Raw genomic sequence first — 22,005 nt, 5'->3', positions numbered from 1 at the left:
CTCTTTAAAAGCCCGGACAGGTGCAACCCGAGCCGCCTCCCATTGGCCGCTCGGGCAGTGACGCCAGGGCACATGGCCCGCCGCTATTGGTGGAAGGGCTGGCCCCGCCCTCCAGACTGCGGAGCTTGCGGAGGCTCCGAGCCGCGCGGAGGCTTCGGCGGCGGCGGCTTCGGCGGCGGCGCGAGGGCGGCTGGGCTGGGCGCGGCCCTGGAGCCCCCCGGCCATCCGGGCTCCGGAAGACGGCGGGTACGGACGGCCCCACCCTCCGCGGGTCCCGCCCCCTCCTCTCCCCTCCCCCCGCCCCGCCCCACCCCGGAACTGAGCAGGGGGGGTCCATGTATCATTCTCCCCCGCCCCCAGGGATCCCCTCCCCCAAACCTTCCCTTCCCCTCCCCCCACCGCGGTTAATATGAGCCCCTTCCCGAGCCTCTTCCCTTCATTACCGCTGTTCACTTCAGCCCCCCAACGTTGCCCCGCTTAATACCCTGGTTAATATCAGCCCCCCCAATGCCCCCTTCCCTGAATATCTGGTTAAAGCCCTGCCAATATCGTTTCCCTTAATACCCTGGTTAATATCAGCCCCTGATATTGTCCTCTTCCCTTCAAATACCGTGGTTAATATTAGCCCTTAATATTGCCATTGCCCCCTGAGTAACTGGTCAAAATCACCCCCCCCACATCACCCCCTTCTCAATATCCCAGTTAACATCAGCCCCCCTCAATATTGCCCCTTTTTCCTTAACACCCTGGTTAATATCAGTCCCCTCATATTTCCCCTTTCCCCTAAATACCTGGCTAATAATATCAGTCCCCTAATATTTCCCTTTCCCCGCTTAATACCTTAGTGAATACCAGTCCCTGATATTGCTCCCTTTTCCTGAGTACTCCAGCTAACATCAGACCCTTTGATACTGCCCTCTTCTTTATTTGGTAGTTGCTCTAACCACACACCCCCCCCAGCTCATGTTGCTGCCTACCCTGGGGGGGCGGGGTATATCAGGCCCTCTGATATTTCCCCCTTCTTTTCCATACTTTTCTTAATATCAGCACCCCTAATATTATCCCTTTCCTCTCAGTTCTGTAGTTGCTATAACCCCCCCCATATTAGCTCTTCTCTCTCAGTATTTCAGTTAACATAAACCTTTCCCCATACTTCCCTTCTCCTCCCAATATCTTTATAAGCCTCCCCTTCCATGCCCCCCACTGACTCCTTCCTTGGAAATACCTCTTGCCCTCCTATCATTCCTTCCTTCTCACCCCTAACTCCCAGCATGCTCAGCACTGCTCTTTCCAGCTCACCTCTTTTGCAAATACCACAATTTCTCCTTCTTCCCCCCAACCCCTACACACAAGCCTCCATGGACACCGTCCCATTGCTGTCCAGCTTTTTGCCTCCTTCCCCTCCCCCAATACTATAATCCTAACCCCCCTCCCCTTCCCACCCCATCCCCAAACAACAGGCAGCTCCTCTTCCTCAGTCTGTCTTCCCCACCCCACTACTCTCCCCTTAACTAGAAAGTCCAACGTAGTTATTCCTGTCCCCATTTAGAGTTTCCTAGTCACTGGTTTCTTTCCTAATTCATTCCACTTGCCTAGAAATGGAGCAATTTACCTTCTCACTATTTTACTCTCTACTGCCCTTCCTTTTCTCTGATTTCCAGGAGGACTTGTCCCTTCTTCCCCTCCTCCTCAACACTCCCTTGCCTGTTATATATTCTTCTTCCTCCAGTGCATAGTCTCATCACTACCCTTGGGTTTCCCCCCTGGTTTTCCGTGGCCCCTGAGCCTCGCCCCTTGACCTCTCTCTGAAGTGCCACCCAATAACCCCCAGCCTTCTGGAAGGAAGATGGCTCTGGTGCTCTGGAGAGGCCTGATTCCAGCCCTGCTATGGGGCCTGTGCCTCCTTTTGAGCTTCCCAGGCCCTGTGTGGCTCCAGTCACAGCCCTGTCACACCTGCCGGGACCTGGTCAACAGCTTTAGCAAGGTGGGTGTCTTCTCTGGTCTCTCCAGCTCCCCCCACACCCTGGTACCTCGTGCTTCTTAAGTGTTTGAGGCAGGGCCACTCCTCATGCAGTGGGATGAATCCTGGCGGTTTTTTTGCCCAGGGCCTGGAGCGTACAGTTCGGGACAACTTTGGAGGAGGGAACACTGCCTGGGAGGAGGAGAAGCTGTCCAAGTATAAGGACAGGTAGTTTCAAGGGTTGGAGGACCCTGGGGCCTTGGGGGCTGCTAGTTTGGGGCAGGACTTCCTTTCCCAAGGAAATGGGGATTCCCCTCGATGTATTTCCGATTTGTGCCCCACGGGGGGCTGGGAGCCTTCAAAGGTCAAGTCAGCCAGCTGTGGCGATCGAATCCCCTCCTCTGCTAGGTACCATTGGTGGGGGGGTCACCCGCTGTGCCAGGCTGGGGTGGGGGAGGGAGGGAGGGCCGGGCAAGGAGCCGGGCCGGGCCTCAGCTTGTCCGTGTGCCGTGTGGCCAGTGAGACCCGGCTGGTGGAGGTGCTGGAGAGTGTGTGCAGCAAGTCTGACTTTGAGTGTCACCGACTCCTGGAACAGAGTGAGGAGCTGGTGGAGAATTGGTGGTTCCACAAGTGAGTGGGTCCCCTCCCCCCGGGGGGTGGGGTGGGGTTGGGAGGGAGCTGGCATCGGTCCAGAAGAGCAGGCTGGCACCGAGTCTCTTCTGCCCATATCATGCTCCATCCATCTTGGGTAGTCTTTGCCAGTGCCCGTTAGATTGTAAGCTCCTTAAAGGCAGATGCCACACTTGGCATAACACCTCTGTGCCAGGTGCTTAATACATGTTTTTAAATTAAACGGAGCGGAACTGCTCTTTATTTTGGGAAACAAGATGGTGAAGTAGAAAGAGCATTGGCTCTGGAGTCAGGACCGCGGGAAGTCTGGTGCTCGCCCCATGGGGGACCAAGCCAGTCAGCCTTGGGGGGCCCTTGCTTCTCTCTCTGTCCAGGGAATGGGTCTGGGTGAGGGAGGTCTCTCTTCCATAGCAACCCTAAAATTCAAATCTGTGGCTGGCTCCATGGTTGTGGAGCATCAGGGGAGGGGGGATCCCCAGCTAGGTGGGCCAGGACTCTCTCCCTTCAGAGAATTTAGCCCCCCGTTCTTTGTGGCACGGATTCTCTTCTGCCCCTTTAATGGTACCCCCACCCTCTCAGGCAACATCAGGCCCCAGATCTCTTCCAGTGGCTTTGCATGGACTCCCTAAAGGTTTGCTGCCCTGCTGGAACCTACGGGCCTTCCTGCCTGGGTGAGTTGTTCAAGCTGCCTCTGGGACAAGGGGCGGTGGGATGTGCAGGACATCTGTGCCCCTCTCAGGGACCCTGCAGATAGGGTGGCACAGAGCCTCTGCTCTTAGGGAAGCCGTTTAATTTCTTTCAGTCTCAGCTTCTTCCCACTTTCTAACTGCATTGGATTTGCTTGTACAAATGCTTTTCAGTTTTATCTCACAAAAACTGCCCATTTTCTCTTCTGTCATCTCCTCTAACCCTTGGGTAGTTAAGCTGTCTCCTTCCCTTCATCTCCACTGGTCTTCTAATAGGACCTAGCCTTAATTCCTTTATCTGCAAATTGGGGATAATGATACTTGTCTAGCTCCCAGGGTGGTTGTGAAGATGAAGTGAGCTAAAAAGATGGAGCACGCTTTGGAAGAAGGCAAGTGTGATACCATATGCTGATTTGAAGGTGTGACAGCTAGGCCCCAGGGCCTCCACCTCAGGCGAGACCCAGTCATGCTGACGCAGATGAAGGGGGAGTACTGTTCTAGGGGGCTCTATGTACCTCAGGATATTTGGGAGAAGGGCTGAGGGAGTAGCTTTTGCCAGCCTCGTTCCAGGGCTGTTCCAGGGCTGTCCCAGGCTTAGGATGGGTGCTATCTCTTACAGCCTGCCCCGGGGGCACGGAGAAGCCATGCAGTGGTAATGGGCACTGTGACGGGGAGGGCACCCGACAGGGCAGTGGGCGATGTGACTGCCGGCCCAGCTATGGGGGCCCTGCCTGTGCCCAGTGTGGGGATGGTTACTATGAGGCCACTCGCAACTCCAGCCACCTGGTATGTGAGGGTAGGTAGCGGGCCAAGGAGAGGGAGGCCCTCGGGTGGGGGCTGGAGATGGCACGGTCTGCTCAGCTGTGGATGGCACCCACCATCTTGCCCCATCTCACACCATCCATCCCTTTCTCCCTGCTTCCATCAGCTTGTTTCGGCCCGTGTTCCCGTTGCTCTGGTCCCAAGGAGGGTAACTGCCTACGCTGCAAACAGGGTTGGGCCCTGCACCAGCAGAAGTGTGTGGGTGAGTGTAGTAGAGTGTGCCAGGACCAAGGACAGAGCTTCCACACTTTGCAGGCCTGCCCCAAAGATGAATAATTTTGCCAGAGTCATGAAAAGAGTCCAGTGAGTTGGATTCTTGTCCCTGTACCACTAAGTAGCTATGTGACTTTGGTTAAGTCACTTAAACTACATAGGCCTCAGTCTTCCCATCTGTAAAAATGGAGCTAAAACTACTTTTCCCTTATGAGGTTGTTGTAAGGATCAGATGAGTTCATGGACATAAAACTTGAAAAGAACAAACTATTGTAGGTTCACATAGAGTATTGTGGGGCCTCTGAGGACAGGGTCCCCACAAAGTAAGAGGGCATTAGGGGCGGGAGGGTGGCAGCCATTTCTGAAGGTTTCCCCTTCTCCACAGACATCGATGAGTGTGGGACAGAGATGGCCGCCTGCAAAGCCAACCAGTTCTGCGTGAACACGGATGGGTCCTATGAGTGCAGAGGTCAGACCCAACTTTGGAGGTGGTGGTATGGGAAAAGGAGGGCCCTTGGGAGAGTCAGCCCCTCCTTCCGTCTCTCACTGCCTACCAACCGTCCTAAGTTCTTGACTTCCACAATGGTGTCAGATCATGGGGTCCTCGTCACAGCCCTTCCTCTTCCCTTTCTCCCCAGATTGTGCCAAAGCCTGTGCTGGCTGTATGGGGGCAGGGCCCGCCCGATGCAAAAGGTGCAGTGTGGGCTACCGGCGAGATGGAGCCAAATGCCTGGGTGAGGGAGTCTTCCCATCTTGTGCTGACCACTAACAAGCCTTCTGGTCTACCCGACACTGAGAAATGTGGTGGGGCCCAGGACTCTGGGGCAGGGTGTCAGGGGCTCATGCCAGAAGGTCACCCCCAGATGAGACCTGACCTCCCTTTCATCCCCCCCCAGATGTGGATGAGTGTGAGGGTGAAGTAGAGGTGTGCACGGGTGCTCACGAGCTCTGTGAGAACACAGACGGAAGCTACCGATGTGCTTGTGTGGAAGGTTACGAGAGAAGCCAGGAGGGCTGCGTGCCTCAGCAGGCTGAAGGTGAGCCATGGTTGGGAGGCAGCAAGCGCACCTGCCGGGTTAGTCTGCTGATGTCCTGCCCTTCCTCTCAGTCTCCAATGAGATTGCTTGGAGGCCTGGCCAGCGTTTATCTGGCCATCTGCTAGACACTTGTCACATTTGCTCTTTAGTGTCCATTACGCAACAACTCACTTTCTGTGTGTGCTCTGTTCTTACCCCAAATTACGCTCTCCCAAGGCCTTGCCATGTCCAGCGTGGCCTAGTGGTTAGAACCCTAGACTTGGGTCAGGATATGGGAGTTCAGACCCACTTGGGGACGCGTGGGGACCCAAGTCCCTGCAGCTCTCTCAAAGATGTTTCCTCATCTTCAGAATGAGGATAGTGATGTCATGAGAGCAACTACCCTGGAAGGTTGTTGGGCTCAAAGGAGGTCCTGGGAGTAACACCCTTTGTAAAGCCCAGAGCGCTGTGCACCTGCTAATCTCTGATCACCATTTTCAGAGCCCAAGCCTGGAGGCTTCTTCTCCGAGGTGACGGACGATGAGGTGGTAGTCTTGCAGCAGATGTTCTTTGGTGTCATCATCTGTGCCCTGGCCACGCTGGCAGCCAAAGGTGACATGGTCTTCACCGCCATCTTCATCGGGGCCGTGGCTGCCATGGCTGGATACTGGCTGTCTGAGCGCAGTGACCGGGTGCTGGATGGCTTCATCAAAGGCAGATAGAGAATTGCCACAGGTGGGAGGGCACCCCCTCCCTCTCTACAGTGCAGGGCCAAGGGTGGTTGGCTCAGGTCCAGCCACTAGGGCTGCCACGAGGAAAGCCTGGAAACTGACGGTGGGGGGAGGCTGGATCCAGATGGGAGGCAGCTTGGGCAAGAAGGGAATGAGCCAGAGTGGGGGCAAGCTGGGTCAGCAAACCTTAACTCTACCCCTGCCTCCCCAAGCCCAACTGAATCAGGATCGCTGGCTTCCAGGTGCCGCACCGGGCCTCAGCGAAGCTCAGTGCCTCTCTCTGTCCCTTGGCTTCCATCTTTGCCCATGTGGCCCACCTGGGGAAGAGCTGGAGACAGGGCAGATGTCTCCCTCCCAGCCAGAGGCAAGGGCGGCAGTTTGTTTTGATGTGTGGGGACTGAGCCAAGGTTCCTCCCTTTCCTCTGGCTTCTTCACCACACTCCCCTTCTCTACCACATGCACTTCCGGTGGCCCTTCCCTCCCCTTTGCACTGGGGCTTCAGTCCCTCCAGTGATGCTGAGGCCAACCTGTCTTAGGAAGGGTTTGGAAAAAATGCCTCTGGAGGCAGGGCCCAAAACTTTAAGGGGAGCTGGGGACGACAGTGGGAATGAGATGCCGAAGGGGAGAACGGGTAGTAGTTAAGTGATTTTTGAGAATCATTTCCCCCTTTTGGTAGTGCCTACGACCTTGGCCACACAGCTGTGCCCTACCTTCTTCCTTCTCCCCAATTTCGTCCTGGGAACTGGGAGGCAGAGGGAGGTGATCTACGCAAGGGGAGGGCAGCAGAGGGACGGAATCCTCCTGCATGCTCCCTGCCCTTGCTTTTGCCCACACTGACTCAACTATTTATTCATCTCAGGAAAATAAAGTTCTTCATAAATCTAGCAATGACTTGAGCCTGTCTAAGCCAGCCTGCCCTCCACCCCAGGCCCCAGCCTCCCTGGGAGGGAGGGCTCCAGTGGGCCTTCGATGGCCTTGAGCAGGGTGTCCCAAATCACCCTCCATCCTCACTTCATCATCCTGTGTCTGTGGCCTCCCCTAAGTTTGCCCCTCATGGCTGAGCTAATGAGCTGGGAATCTTCTTTCATTTTCCCCTGACTTCTCAAGGATACCCTGTTCCCCTTCCTTATCCCTCACTCTTGCCAATGGACCAGCCCATCTTTGCCACTCATACATTTCCTGGACATTCTTTGTTTTTGTTGTTGTTTTTTTGTTTTGTTTTGTTTTTCGGGGCTATGGGGGTTAAGTGACTTGCCCAGGGTCACACAGCTAGTAAGTGTCAAGTGTCTGAGGTCAGATTTTAACTCAGGTACTCCTGAATGCAGGGCCAGTGCTTTATCCACTTCACCACCTAGCTGCCCCTCCTGGCCATTCTTGACTCTAGTTTTTCAAAATTCCTCATTTTGTTAAATATCACACCCTGCTCACTCCCACCAAGCACCTCTTCGTTGCTCTTTGTGCAGTACTTTTAAAAAATTGTGCAGTACTTTTTAAAAAATGTGCAGTACTTTTTAAAAAATTTGTGCAGTACTTTTAAAAAATTGCCCCAAAAGTTTGGGCCCAAACATTACTATCCTTATTTTACAGAGAGGAGTCTCACAAAGGCTAAATGACTCATGCTAGGTCTGTGAGGCAGGACTCACACCCAGATCCTCTGACTACGAACCTTGGCTTATAACCTTTTCAGCTCCCTAGAGAATAGAATCTGGCTGCTAAGGAAGCTGAAGAAGTGGCAGCAGCAGGCACTCTTGCCATCATTTCCAGCCTGAGAGCTTCAGGAATTGTTCCCTGGGGGAATGTAGCTTGTGTCCAGGAGATTCAGTTAAGAGCAGGGGCCTGAAGGCAGCTGGGTGGCCAGCAGATAAAGCACCGGCTCTGGATTCAGGAGGACCTAAATTCAAATCCGGCCTCAGGGACTTGACACTTACTAGCTAGGTGACCCTGGGCAAGTCACTTAACCCCAGTTGCCTCATGGGGGGGAAAAAAAAGCAGGGGCCTGGGAATTAATGGACTCCTTGGAAGTAGCCTGAATGCCAAAGGAGAGATGAGCCTCTGTAGCCACTCTGCCCACTCCCCACCTCCAGCCACCAGTCTGTCCGTAGTTTGTCTCTCCCAAGAGCTTCTCATTCTTCAAGTACAGCTCCTGGCTCCTAGACCTAGAAACAGAAGGGACCTTAGAGAAGATCTAGTTAAACCCCCTCATTTTACAAATGAGGAAACTGAGTCACGGAGGGGAGGTGTGACTAAATAGCAAAGCCAAGATTTTAATTTCTATCCTGTGACTTCTGAGTTCATGACCCTTCCCACCGTGGGTCATCACGGATGTTGCACCAATGCCTGCCTTTCCCTTCCTCCACTTACTCTCTCTTTCATTGGGTGGCTGAAAGCGCAGGCTGGCGTGGTAGTAGCGGCCTGACCCTTCATAGAGCCGGAGGATGGAGATCACACGGGAGGAAGACCACCCCTCTAGCAAAGCCCAGGGACAGAAAGGGCTGGGCCAGCAGGATTGGTTTTAAAAGTTTATTTTTTCTTTCTTTTGGCACAAAGCGGGAAGTTTTAGACGCGGCTCTCCAGGGGGCTTCTTGCGGAAGCCTAATCCGCACTCCTCCCCCAGTATAGCTCTCGCGATCCTTCCTTCCGTGGCTCTGTGCTGAGGGGGCAGCAGAGGCCTGTGGCAGAAGCACCCTCCCCTAGAGCTCTTCCCAGCTCTCCTTCCGGCTCTCCCTCCGCTCCGTGAAGGCCATAGCCCCAGGACAAAATCAGAGTTCAAAAACGATGTAAAAAAATAATCCTGGGTTTGGGGACCGGATGCCCCATTCTCCCCGAGCTGCTGTGGGGGAAGGGGAGCCACCCCCCATTCCTGTGTAGCTCCCAGTTCCCCAGTGTCCGCCCATCCCGGCTGATCACAGCTCTATGGTCTCGCTGGAGGCGCTTCGCGAGTCCACCTGCTTGCTCAGGGCCAGGAAGCTCCGGCGGGCCTCTCGCTCTGGGTCCCCGGGCTCCTCGGGAGCGGGCGTGGGCTCCGGCTCGGCCTGGGAGGGCAGCAGCTGCACGGTACTGGGCAGCTCGTCCAGGGGCAGGCTCTCCACCGATGACAGTCCATGGCGCCACGGGTTCCAGCTGATCTTGAGGGAGCCCTTGGAAAAACTGTCCAGCGAGCTCCCGGACGCTGCCCCGGCCTCAGGCTCGGGAGCAGGCTTGGGCACGACCCGCACGTCGGTCAAGGAACAGCAGCGGTCCTGAGGAGTGAGGCCCGAACGGTCGGGGTCGCTGCTGCGCCTCTGCCGCAGGAGGGGGCTCCCGGGCTGGGGGAGGGCCTGCAGGGAGGCGGCCGAGTCCCGACGGCCCAGGCCAGCTGGGTACTGCAGGCTGGAGCGCAGGAACACGCTGTCGCGGACCAGGTGCTCCCGGAACAGCGCCTCGTCGATGCTCCGGCTCAGGTTGATGGGCGAAGGCGGCCGCAAGTCCAGCTCACTCAGCGACAGCCCCGCAGTTTTGTCCAGGCACACGCTGCTACGAGAGCGTCCCGGGCCCATGTTGTTGGGGTACTTTGGGCTGCGGCCAGCCCGAGCCAGGGAGGCCGCCGAGCCGGCGGGGCTAGGAAAGACGTGACCGGCTCTCAGCTCGTTGCTGTCTTTGGGGGGCCGGGGGGCCCCGCTCTCCGCGGGGTTGCGGATGAGGCTCTTGCTGATGTCGATGCCGCCGCGCTCGATCCCGGCCGTGCCCGCCCAGTCGTAGCAGTTGTTGGGATACTCGGGCACCTCATTTTTACCTGGTGGGGGGCACGCATAGTGCAGCAGCTTGCCCCAGCACGTGTGTTCAGTGGGCCTCGGTCCCCAGCGACACGAGGCGACCCCAGCCACCAGGGCCAGGGCGGCGGCCCAGGCGAGTTCCACCAGGCGTAGCCAGAACTGCACGCCCCACCAGGGCCAGGAGAACCGGCTGGGGGTCCCCGCCAGCGGGTACAGCCACACAGCGGCCGCCAGCTGCAAACCGCTGGCCAGCAGTCCCAGGGCCCCGCCCACGGCCAGGACCCTGGGCCCGGGACCCGGGGCTCGGCTCCTCCCCTGGCCCTCGGGACCGAGCTCCACCGCACCAAGTAGCCAGCGGCGGCACAGGAGCAGCGTGCCCAGCGCCACCCCGGCGCCCCAGGCGCATGACAGTCCCTGCACCAGCAGGTTGAGGGTGGGGCGAAGCCAGGGCGAGAGCAAGTCGGCCCCCAGCAGTAGCGTCCCGTGCACCGCGCCCAGCGCGCCCAGCAGGCGCAGGCTGCGCAGCCGGGCCGGGAGCAGCTGCCCCAGGCCCAGGAGCGCCAGCGCCCCGAGGGCCGTGACGAGCAGCGGGAAGGGCAGGTTGTAGAGGACCAGCCCGGTGCGCGCTGCCAGGCGGCCCCGCGAGCCGTAAGGGTCGGCCAGTAAGTAGACGGCGCGCAGCAAAGAGGCGGCGAGCACGAGGGCGGCCGCGGCCAGCGCGTTGGCTCGCCCGGGCACGTGGGGCGTGACCGCGGCGGCCACCAGGCCGGCCAGGGCCAGCAGCGCCAGCAGCAGGAAGAGGGCCCCCGCACCGTACACGTGGAGCTCCCAGGCGAAGCTCAGCGTATGCCTCAGGGGCCCCCAGCGCAGCGGCGGGGAGCTCGTCTCGTTGGCCTGGGGGCCGCACGCCCTCGGGCCGCAGGTGGAATCGGGGGGAGGCTCGGAGGCCTCGGGGCTGGGAGAGGGCTCCGGGGGGTTCGGCTGCCCCAGGGCCCTCTGCGTGGTGACCCGGATGAGCCCCCTGCGGGACGTGGTCGGGGAAGGCTCGGAGGACGCTGGAGGCGCTGGAGGGTGGCTCTGAGGAGGCCGCTCCCTAGGCTGACTTGCCGCTCCACCTGCAACGAGGACATCAATGCGTGAGATCCCTGCCCTCCAGAAGACACCGCCCAGGACCACGGGCCTTCCCACAAAATAAGCACCTACCTCGCAGCACTGTCGTGAGGATCAAACGAGAGAATGACGGTCAAAGCTGCTTGGCTTTAGCACAGTGCCTGCTTATTAGGGTAGGTGCTATCTAAATAGTTATTCCCTCCCCCTCCCAGCCAGCTAGCTAGGGGGACTTCCCCTGGTCCCTCTCTCTCAATCGCTGAGGCCCTGCAGAAGAAACTGGAACTCTGTGAAGATGACCCCCCCTCCCCCTCCCCCTGCCCCATCCCCGATCCCTTAGATCAGCAGAATGGAGAGGTAGACAGAAATTTACTTGGCATTGGGAAAACTCCTCAATCCCGAAGGCCACAAATAAATCAGCTGGCATGGCCTTCCCTTTTTAGAAAGCTGAGGACAAGCGAAAATGGGAAAGTAGTGACTTTTTAAAAAGGAGAACAGCAGAACAAGAAATAACTGTTGTCCTTCTAGGAAAATCGGCTCTAAGTCAATGGAACTAGATATGCTTCCTGATCTCCTTCAAATCAAAGTTCCAAATCAGAAGATTTCAAATCAAGAATCTTCCCTTCTGTGGGTAGTTGGGTCAAAAGGGTCCTCTGCCCCGCCATAGCATTCCCTCACCTGGTGGAGCAGCTGCTGGGAGGCTCTTTGTAGCATTGGTCATCCTCTCAGGAACAGGGGTGCTTGGAGTGGTAGAATTCAGGGAACTGGGTGATTCCACAGCTCCTCTTACTCGCTGAGGAGCAATCAGTTCAGCTCCTTCCAAGAATACTGTCTCTGAAATAACAATAACAACATCTTGGTAGGGGTGGGGTGTCCCAGTATGACAACTCCCTCCACCAACACAACTGATTGGATGTCTATCTTAAGAACTTTGCCTGATTGTAAGTGACTACCATGTTCGTGTACTCCTAAATGTTAGAGGAAGAATTTGATTAGGGGTCTTATTGATCCACAATCCAGAACTCCATCCACTCAGCATATTGCTGCTCTACTTATCCCATATGCATAGCAACTCACAATTTCCAAGGATTTTTTATTTCATTATCTCATTTGGTCCCATCATAGGATTTATTTGTTTTGTTTTGGCGGGGCAACAGGGTCTAAGTGACTTGCCCAGGGTCACAAAGCTAGTAAGTGTCAAGTGTCTGAGGCCGGATTTGAACTCAGGTCTTCCTGAATCCAGGGCCAGTGCTTTATCCACTGCGCCACCTAGCTGCCCCCCCACCCCCATCATAGGATTTATTTTTTTTGTTTTTTGTTTTTTGTTTTTTGGGTTTTTTTTTTTTTTGTAGGGGCAATGGGGGTTAAGTGACTTGCCCAGGGTCACACAGCTAGTAAGTTTCAAGTGTCTGAGGCTGGATTTGAACTCAGGTATTCCTGACTCCAGGGCCAGCACTTTAACCACTGCACCATCTAGCTGCCCCCATCATAGGATTTAAAACTCAAAAGGACCTTGGAGATCATCTAGTCTTACCACCATCACTTTTATAATCCAGGAAACTGTGGTTCAGAGTGGTTATTAAGTGATTTGCCCAAAGTCCTACAGGTAGTAAGTAGGAGAGTTGCGATTTGAACCCAGGTCCTCTGATTCCCAAGGCAGTCTTCATATTCTTTTCATAATCAATACTTCGTATTATTTTCACCACATTATTCACATTTTGCTGATGAGAAAACTGAGGCCCTCAGAGGTTAAATAACTTATCTATGGTCATATGACAGGGAGCTCTCAAGTTTTCTCAGAATTCTGCTTCCTTGGAGGCAGACCACAGTCTCTAGGTCCATATTCCTAGAGAGGGTATACCCAGGGCTGTGTAAGCTCCCAGAAGTAGCATGAAGGCCAGGCCTAGACAGGGCTTCTAGTGTTGAGAGGAGACGCTCTGGGCATTTATTTGCTGGATAGTTTCCTTCTTTGCCCAAAGGAGCCCTGTAGGGTCTAGGATGGAGAACGGGAAGGGTGTAAGCATTCAAAAGGAGCCTACTTAGAGGGACCAGTGCCTAGAACATCCCCTTGGCACCTACCTGGCCCAGGCTGATGCCCAGAAGACAGTGGAGCTGTGGTGTCGGAAATGGGGGAAGAAGCTGATGGTGACAGGGAGCTGGGGAGAAGGGTAGCAGAGGGAGTGTTCCCCACATTGTCAGAGTCCTCCGTCTGGGGGCTGAGTGGAACCCTTTGGGTGCTGATTTGATGGGCAAAATGGGCACTCCAACCTCTGGTCCTGAGGTCAGGCTCTTCAGCCAAGACTGAGGGAAGGCGATTTGCTGAGATCCAGATGGGCAGGGACCTGGAACTCTGAGAGGAGGTCACTGTAGCGGAGGATGTCATCTCAGGCCTTAGGACAGGATACGCAGAACTCTTCTCCGTGATAACCTGGGGGGCCTGGGCTTCTCCACTCCAGCTCCTCCCTGACCCTGGGCTTGGGGAGCCCTGCTTCCTCTTTTCGGTGGGAAGCTTCCCACTCCAACTTTGTGCTTTGGCTGGAATCCCCTCTCCAACTCCCACTGTGGGGCTCAGGGCGTGGTCTATTGGGAAGGGGACGTAGCTGTTCATGGTCCTGAGGGTGACTGAGTCTGTTTGCATAATCAGCTCTCCATCTGCCTCTGGGATCACAGGACTGTGACTCCGTGGCCAGGGCTCCCGGTCAGTTGTCATGGAAGGCACCCATGAAAGAGCCGGGGCCTGGGCAGCCAATGGCCCTTGAAGACTTAGGTCGTCACCCCTGTTCACCACCTTCCAGCCCAAGTCCTCCCTAGGAATCCCTTCTGGGGTGGTGCCTGACATACCTTTGGACAAGACCTCTACCTTCTCCTGAACTATGGACTCCTTTGGGTGGGGGCTTCCTGTTCTGGGTCCTAGGGCAAGGGTGGGGAAGAGATGAAGAGTTGGGGACCCCTCAGGGGACCCAGCTGCAAAGGGGATTGGGGCCACTCGTCCTGGAGCCTGCTCTGAGTTCCTATCTTTGGAAACAGGTCCCTTTGTAACCCAAAACTTGACCCCCACATCCCTGCCCCCTGCATCCCCAGTGCCTAATTTATCCACCAAACTGTATCCTTCCTGCCGAGGGGGGGGTCCCATCCACACAGCTCCAGTGACATTATCCTGACTAGGAGGGGTCCCAAGACTGGCTACTGAGCTCAGAGGAGGAGAGGTGGCCAAGGGCAGGGCTGGGCTATTGGGCCTCTCAGTGTCTCCTGGTCCCACAGTGGCCCTGAACCAAGGAGGCAGCGTGGGTCTCAGCCAGTCTTTGAGTTCTCTGCCAAGTCCACCTTGAACCCCATGATTTAACCAAGACTGGTCCTGAGAGTTAAGGTTCTGGTGCCTGGGCCCAGGGGATCCCCCAGGGTCCTGCTGGGATTCCTGAGTAGGGTGTTTGTCAAGGCTTTGCCTTGAGCCTTCTGGCTGTCTAGGAAGCTGCCCAGCTTGCACTATGCAAGGGAGGAGGGTTGGCATAAGAAAGAGGCTCCAGAGGGAGATGTGAGTCGTGGGGGCCATGGTCAAGATCTGCTCTCCAGGGCTGGTCTTCCTCTGCATTCACTTTTCCCTTGACAAACCTGTAATAGAAAGGAGAATGTGGGGGGGGGGAGGTGAAGAGAATTGGGAGAAGGTAAGCTCCCAGAGGACAGGCACTATTTCTCTTTTAGTCTTTGTATCTTCTGGATTTAGATAAGCCTCACACAGAGCAGGAGCTTAATTAGTTCCCCTGCCTTTTTTATTTTGCCGGGGGGGGGGTATTTAGTTCTTGATTAATCAATTTGATTCATTTATGTAGCATTTAAAAGTTTACAAAGTGTGCAACTTATCCTCATTTCACAGATGAGGAAACTGAGGCAAGTGCCTTGCCTAGAGTCACATAGCTAGGACCAGAGCTGAGGTTCAAAAGTAGGTCTCCAGGCTCCAGACTCTACTTTTTTCACTTTACTCTGATGATTCTGAAGAGGGCATTGGCCTAGAAGTCAGGAGACTCATGTGCCAATTCCAGTTCTGACTCTTAAGTAGTATGACTTTAGACAGCAGGGGTTGGTTCTCTATTTCCTCATCTATGAAATAAGAACTACAGTATTGTAAAAATGAACAATTTTGGGGGGGGGTGGGGCAATGAGGGTTAAGTGACTTGCCCAGGGTCACACAGCTAGTGTCAAGTATCTGAGTTCACATTTGAACTCAGGTCCTCCTGAATCCAGGGGCAGTGCTTTATCCATTGCGCCACCTAGCCACTCCCAAAAGGAACATTTTTGAAAGACTTAAGAACTCCCATCAATTGTGAATCCAGAGGATCAATGAAGAAGCATCCTCTCAATGGAGAAGCGACAACTTAACTTGTAGATTGAGTCACATGTTTGGAGATGACCAATGGGGGGATTTATTTTGCTTGAATATATATATATATATATATATATATATATATATACATAACACATACATAATACACATATGTGTATATGTTTCAAGGTTATTATTTTTGTTTTCTTTTTAGTAGCAGTAGGAGGATAAGGAAGGTGGAAAAAATGCTTGAAAATTTTTAAAAAATTTAAAAAACAGTTTGTAATCTCAGAAGGAAATGGCAAACCACTCCAGTATCTTTGCCAAGAAAACCCCAAATGCCATCACGAAGAGTCAGATACAACTGAAAAACAAAACAACTGAACAACAAAGGCTCATCTCTGAAACCAACTGGTTCTATAATCTTGGAAAAAACAACTAACCTCCTTATCCTCAGTTTTCTCATCCATCAAATGGGAATGATGCCGTTTGCCCTGCCTATTTTATAGGATTGTAAGCTTAGTCAATTACTTCAGAGAATGTAAGTTCCTTGACAGCAAGCCCTGTTTCTCTTTTGTCTTTGTAGTCCCACTGCCTAGCACAGTGCCCGGTTCATGGTAGATGCTAAGCTCTTGTTAAATGAATAACTTGTGAGGATCATAAGAGATCATGAGAAAATACGTGCTTAGGAAAGCACTAGATAACCTGCTTTTTTTTAAGGACCATGTTCCCAGGATTTTGCCCCATGCATTCCTCCTCTGGCCTCAGACTCTGTGGCTCTTGAGGGCTGAGGGGCCATCTTGTCAGTTCTATTACCTCGCTTCTAGGTCTTGGTCAGCCAGACTGTCATCATTCCCTGTCCTGGCCCTCTTGTACTTTGTGTCTATCCCAGGGATGAGTTGGCACCTGACTGAAGGATGAAGGTGGTTCATGCCCCACCTGGCCCCAGCCCCTCTGTTCCCCTAAGAAAAGCCTGAGTGAGGGTGCCTGGGCCCCTGTGGCAGGTAATCAATAATAATAATAATAATAATAATAATAATACCTCCTTTCCTATCTAGGATCGGATGATTTAAAACTGGAAGGGGGGAAGCAGCTAGGTGGCACAGTGGATAAAGCACCGGCCCTGGATTCAAGAGGACCTGAGTTCAAATCTGACCTCAGACACTTGATACTTACTAGCTGTGTGACCCTGGGCAAGTCACTTAACCCTCATTTGCCGCCCCCCCCCCCCCCACACAAAACTGGAAGGGACCTCGGAGATCATCTAGGCCTAGAGAGGGAAAGTCAGTTTCCAGGTCACACAGGTGTCAGGGGCTGAATTTGAACTCGTCCTCTTTATTATTTTTGAGCAGGCTGCCCTCACCCAAAGAGGAATTGTGAGGGTGGCAATGCCCAGAGTGTTTCCAGAATGTGCTCCTGCCCCTGAATATCACAGGAACATAAAAACAGGCTTCCCGGAGCAGGAGTACGGCCTCGGGGAGCACTTGCGTTGACCCCAGTGGCTTTTTACCTGAAAACTAGGGCACATAAATGTTCTGAGTGGGAGTGTGGGAGGAGGAAGAAAGGAGAGGTGGCATCACAAGTAAGGTTGTATTTTCCCCATTTGGAAACCGTCTCTCAGGTCACTCTGGTGAAGGAGATTTGTGTTTGGGGAGGAGGAGGGGAGATAAGACCCTTGGTTCCCCACCAATGGCTGCTGTTACTGACAGCACTTGGGGCCACTGTACTGAGGACCAGGTACTGTGCTCCTATCACATTACCCCCTCTTCCCCACCCGGACTCTGATCCTTCTCTTGTGCCTGGCACAGTGCCCTCCCTGCAGTGCCCAAGCTCAGCCTGAACAGGATGTGTGTGTCTGTCTGTCTGTTTGGAAGGGATTGGGGGAGCTACCCCATGGAGCAGAGAGGGGGAGAGGGTAGGTCAGCAGTCTAAGAGATGTTCCAAGATCCCTGATACCCAGTGCCCCTGGGCTGAAGTGATCCCAAGGATGACTCCTTACCTGGGCACTGGCCCCAGAGCCTCCTCGTTCATTCACCTTGCATCCATCTCTACTGCTTTCCCTGTGCTTGGTATCCTCAGAGATGCTCAGACTTGGCTAACTGAGCCCTGCACTGCCGATGAATGGGCTTGGAGCACCATCTCCAGTCACTGCAGCCAATTTAGCTCTTTCTAGCTAGCCTGCTCTCCCTCTGGTCTAACCCCGCCCCCCCCCCCATCTCCTTCCCTCCCACCATGAGCACAGGTTCATAGGTCATTAGAGATGAAAGCAACCTTAGAAATCACCTGCTGTCAACGCTCATTTTCCTATGGAAGAAACTGAAGCCCAGAGAATGTAACTTGGCCAGAGTCGCACAGTTAGCAGATATTGGACTAGAGATTTGAAGCCAGGGGTTTCTAAGTTCTGAGTCTATCATTCTTAGGAATATCACCTCCCCAAAGACTCATTCTTCCTCTTTTGTCCCATTGTCTCACTACAAAGAGAGCGAAAGCTTAATCTACCGCTCTAATGACCCGCAGGGTTCTGGTTGATCCAAAGAGAGAAGGACTGGAGAAGGCAGACCAAGAGAATGCGTTTTCCTGGACCATTCCTAAGCTTGGAGTGGCCTCCATCTGAAAGAGTTTTCACTGGACCCCTACCCAGCTTCCAGTCTCAAGAACTATCTATGCCTCTAGCGTGAATTTGTTGTGTGGCCTTAGACCACACTCTGTTTTTCCATCTGTCAAATTGGATTGATAATACCGAGACAGCTAGGTATACGTAGGCTAGAGCACTAGTCCTGAAGTTAGGAGGACCTGAGTTCAAATCTCACTTCAGACATTTACTAGCTATGTGACCCTGAGCAAGAAACTTAACCCTAATTGTCTTAAAGCATCTGGGACCACCTTTAGTCCTCCTGATCTATATCTTGCCACTGGACCGAGATGGCTCTGGAGGAGAGAATGAGGTTGGTGACCTTGCACAGTCCTCCCTTACTTAAATCCAATTCACTGCAAGTCATGACATCGGTGATGGTCCTCTTTGGGAATGAAGGAGAAATGACAACAACAATAACACCTGTTTTACCTAACATCATTATCATAAAAATAAAAAGCGTCTCCCATGTGTAGGACACCATTGTGAGGATCAAATTAAATGAGGAGACCTTGAGGTCTGGTGGGAAAAGCACTGGACCTGTGTTCAAATCCTGCCCCTGCCTCTTACTACCTATATGGCTTAGGGGAAATGGCTCCTTCTCTCTAGGTCTCAGTTTCTTTTCTTTTCCTTTTTTTTTTTTTTGCAAGGCAATTGGGGTTAAGTGACTTGCCCAGGGTCACACAGCTAGTAAGTGTTAAGTGTTTGAGGCCGGATTTGAACTCGGGTCCTCCTGAATCCAGGGCCATTGCTCTATCCACTGCGCCACCTAGCTGCCCCTAGGTCTCAGTTTCTTGATCCATAAAATGAGGTTGCACTAGGTGATCTCTAAGACCCCTCCTCCAGCTTGTCGTGAAAAGATTTTTTATACAGAAACATGTTAATGAGAAGTTCCATGTTTTTATTATTACTGATAGAAGGCTCTAAAGTGATTTTTGCCTGTTTTAGAGAAGCCCCCAGCCTCAATATTAGTCCCTCTCTTCCTAGGTCACTTAGCTCAAGAGGATGATCCCACTAGCTACATGCTTAGCATGGCCTTAGTTTCCCCAGCCTGTATTCCTTTGGCTTTTGGTCAACTCTCACCTCATCCTCTTGTCCAAGTATTCCTTAGTTCTTCCTCTTTGTATTATTTATAAGGGTGTGTGTGTGTGTGTGTGTGTGTGTGTGTGTGTGTGTGTGTGTGTCACTTGCTTTAATCTTTTTTTTTTTTTTTGCCGGGCAATGAGGGTTAAGTGACTTGCCCAGGGTCATGCAGGTATTATGCAGCAGAAGGGATGGGCATCTATTTCCTCTTACTCAAAATCCAGCCTATTGTAGTAGAAGGAGCAGGGAACAGGGGAAAGGATTTGAGATTCAGCTGCCTATTGCTATGTGGTTCCTGCTCTTTCTCCCCCATTTCCCTAACAGCTTGATCCAGTCCAGATACACCTGCTCTCTGTGTACTCTGCCATGTGTTCTTCCTTAGAGCAGTTCACCTACCTGTGGTTAGAGGTTGAAGAAGACTTCTGGTTCAAGCACCCCACCCCCACCCTGGGCTGGGTCCTATAGCAGCAGGTAGGTGAAGGATCAGCCCTACCTTCCCCCTCTCCCCCGATCTGCCTCCATAGGCACTGTGGGTGTCAGAGGCCTCTCGTCCAGCCCCTTCACTGGAAGAACCTGCCTCCAGTTCCTCATAGCCCCGCCTCCTGCCTAACCAGGCACCCTAATCCTATAATGTTTCCATGTGGTGGATTAAGAGGGATTCAGAGATTCTGGACAAAGAAAAGATGCATTTTTCTAGCCCCGAGATTGAAGCCAAAATGAAAGTTAATCCTTCAAGAGGAATGGGGACTGGAGAAGTGTGTGTGTGTGTGTGTGTGTGTGTGTGTGTGAGTGTGGATGGGGGCTAGAGAAATTGTGTAGTGTGGATGTGTGTGAGTGTGGTTGCAGGACTTAGAAATTACATGAAAAGGAATGGCAGAACTTTGTTACTTTAGTGGGAGAGCTTCACTCCAGAGAGTAATAGAGGTCAGGAAACCCAGACCCTTAAGGAGTCCAAGTCTGAGTCCTGGCTATGAGGAGGGGCTGGTGGTGGCAGAGAACAGGGAGACAGGCCACCTTGGGGGTTCTTAACCTGGGCTCCATGGACTTCCAAGAGATCAATGGACAGATTTCAGTGGGTCAATAAATCTTCAAAAGTATTTGGATAACTTTATTTTAGTAGCATTGGTTTTCTTTGTAATCCTATGTATTTTCTTGTATGCATTTTAAAACATTGCTTGAGGGGCAGCTAGGTGGCGCAGTGGATAAAGCACCAGCTCTGGATTCAGGAGTACCTGAGTTCAAATCTGGCCGCAGACACTTGACACTTACTAGCTGTGTGACCCTGAGCAAGTCACTTAACCCCCATTGCTCCGCAAAAACAAACAAACAAACAAACAAAACCCATTGCTTGGAGGAATCCATCGCTCTTTATCAAAGTGCCAAAGAAGTCCATGGTGCTGAAAAGGTTAAGAAACTAGAGGCACTGGAGGCCCAAAGCATTTGTGAGCCAAGGCAGTCCTATCTTAGCTCTCTTCCCAATGCTCTAGTATCCATGGAGGCAGGAGAGAGCTGGGGGGGGGGGGGGGGAGCAGGGAAGAGATGTGGGAAAGATGGGGGAAAGACAGAGGCACTTATAAAAGGAGCCTGGGCTCAGTAGCTTACCCGGAAAATCTTTGCAGTTCTCAGCAGCTTTGGGAGCCTCCCCAGCCCAGCATCCTTTGCATGGGAGCCTGTCGGCTAAACAAGAGGCCATCCATCCTGGGGAGAGGTCCACAGCTTCAGCCCTTCCAAATGCAGTCTCTTTCCTTTGGTTTTCTTAGCAGTCTGGTGCCTCCAGTAGCCAGAGTAAAGAGGGGCCTGCACAGGTGACTCCCTAAGCACACAGAGTCTGGGTGTGAAATCCTAACAGCCAACCCCAAGGTGTGCCCCAGAGCAGGCTAGGTGTTGTACATACCCACCCACCCACACAGGCAGAGCAGGACACACACCTTAAGACACCCACCGATGGCTTCCACCCATCCACCTTCCTAGGCAGCAGGGTATGGAAATAGCAGTTTAGATTTGGGGATGAAGGTAGGCGTTAGGGAGGGAGCTGGGGCTAGTCCAGGTTGGAGGAGGGGCCCCCTCCCATCAGATATACCGGGAATGAGAACAAAGTTCCTATGCTGCAAAACTCAGCCAGCTTTCCAGTGAAATGGGCTGGGGGAGGGTGATGAGTCCTCTCTTCAGAGGGCTGTGACTGTATTCTGGGGCATCCATGTCCTAAGCTGCCTGGGAGCCCAGGCTCAGAACTGTGCTCTGCTCCTCCCCACCCCCTACCCCTTGCAGGAACCAATACAAGATCATAGAATATTATTGCTCTTCTCTAAGGCTAAGGGACAAAAGGGCGAATCTAGTCTAAGCTCTTCATTCTGCAGCCTGAGGCCCAAGACGGGAAATGACTTGCCCAAGGTCACACAGGTAGCCCATAACAGAGCCGGAATTCCATCTCTACATTTCTGACATCTCCATCGGTTTCTGCCACCATCCTAGCTCTTGGGACATCCAGCAAGCCTCTCAGCTCTTCGGACGCTTGGCCCTTCCCCTTGAAGCCCCGTTCCAGCTCCCCATTCCCACGCCCCGCCCACTCCCACGCGTGCTCGTGGACAGGGCTAGCGTGGGGGTTAGGGGCGTCTCCAAGAGCCCGCCTCCTGGCCCGACCCATTCCCGAGACCCCTAGTGCCCCTGCTCCGCTCCACTCACCTGAGTGTCGGTCCGAGGTGTGCAGGGCATCCTCCCCCGCGCCGGGTGCCCGCCCCCGCCCCGAGCGGGTGGCGTCAGTGCGGAGCCCGCAGCCGCTGCAGCAGCCTCAGCCGCAGCCCGGCCTGGCCCAGCCCAGACCAGACCAGACCAGCCCCGCGCGTGGGGATGAGCTCTGGGGCCCCTATCCCTCCCTCCCACCCGACACCTTCTCCTCTCAGGCGGGCGGTTGCCACCACGGACAGAGCTACGAGGAGCTGGCCCAGCGGGCGCCAGGATGGAAGGGGTGGGGGTGGGGTGTGTGGGGGTGGGACTTGGGAGCTCTGGCCAGCCCCCTCCCCGCCCAGGCACCCCGGGAGCTCCTGCTGTCGCCGGT

The 22,005-nt window shown here is 53.8% G+C and overlaps 2 protein-coding genes across 7 annotated transcripts; one reads left to right on the top strand and one right to left on the bottom strand.

The window, feature by feature from the left end:
- Positions 1 to 112: 112 nt before the first annotated feature.
- On the top strand, positions 113 to 6,942 carry CRELD1 (cysteine rich with EGF like domains 1). Of its 5 annotated transcripts, none has more exons than XM_043976448.1 (11): positions 113 to 246; positions 1,662 to 1,984; positions 2,106 to 2,188; positions 2,480 to 2,590; positions 3,170 to 3,261; positions 3,896 to 4,072; positions 4,205 to 4,300; positions 4,697 to 4,780; positions 4,950 to 5,045; positions 5,208 to 5,348; positions 5,829 to 6,942. In XM_043976448.1, the coding sequence occupies exons 2-11, from the start codon at positions 1,847 to 1,849 to the stop codon at positions 6,047 to 6,049; spliced, it is 1,239 nt and encodes a 412-aa protein (XP_043832383.1). In that variant the 5' UTR covers positions 113 to 246; positions 1,662 to 1,846; the 3' UTR covers positions 6,050 to 6,942. The 5 variants fall into 5 exon arrangements, with proteins under 5 accessions (XP_043832383.1, XP_043832382.1, XP_043832385.1 ...); XM_043976447.1 differs by having other exon boundaries at positions 117 to 246; positions 1,730 to 1,984; XM_043976450.1 differs by having other exon boundaries at positions 129 to 246; positions 1,832 to 1,984.
- A 1,372-nt stretch (positions 6,943 to 8,314) lies between these two features.
- Positions 8,315 to 21,784, bottom strand: PRRT3 (proline rich transmembrane protein 3). Of its 2 annotated transcripts, none has more exons than XM_043978495.1 (5): positions 21,633 to 21,784; positions 20,553 to 20,763; positions 12,997 to 14,526; positions 11,596 to 11,751; positions 8,315 to 10,925 (listed from the first exon to the last, which is right to left on the bottom strand). In XM_043978495.1, exons 3-5 carry the CDS (start codon positions 14,504 to 14,506, stop codon positions 8,962 to 8,964), a joined length of 3,630 nt encoding a protein of 1,209 aa, XP_043834430.1. In that variant the 5' UTR covers positions 14,507 to 14,526; positions 20,553 to 20,763; positions 21,633 to 21,784; the 3' UTR covers positions 8,315 to 8,961. The 2 variants fall into 2 exon arrangements, with proteins under 2 accessions (XP_043834430.1, XP_043834431.1); XM_043978496.1 differs by lacking the exon at positions 21,633 to 21,784 and adding an exon at positions 20,879 to 20,995.
- Between the last annotated feature and the right edge of the window lie 221 nt (positions 21,785 to 22,005).

Source organism: Dromiciops gliroides, chromosome 1 (genome assembly GCF_019393635.1).
Source record: "Dromiciops gliroides isolate mDroGli1 chromosome 1, mDroGli1.pri, whole genome shotgun sequence".
In the NCBI taxonomy this organism is placed as follows: domain Eukaryota; kingdom Metazoa; phylum Chordata; class Mammalia; order Microbiotheria; family Microbiotheriidae; genus Dromiciops; species Dromiciops gliroides.
This window is presented reverse-complemented; position numbering and strand designations above follow the sequence as displayed.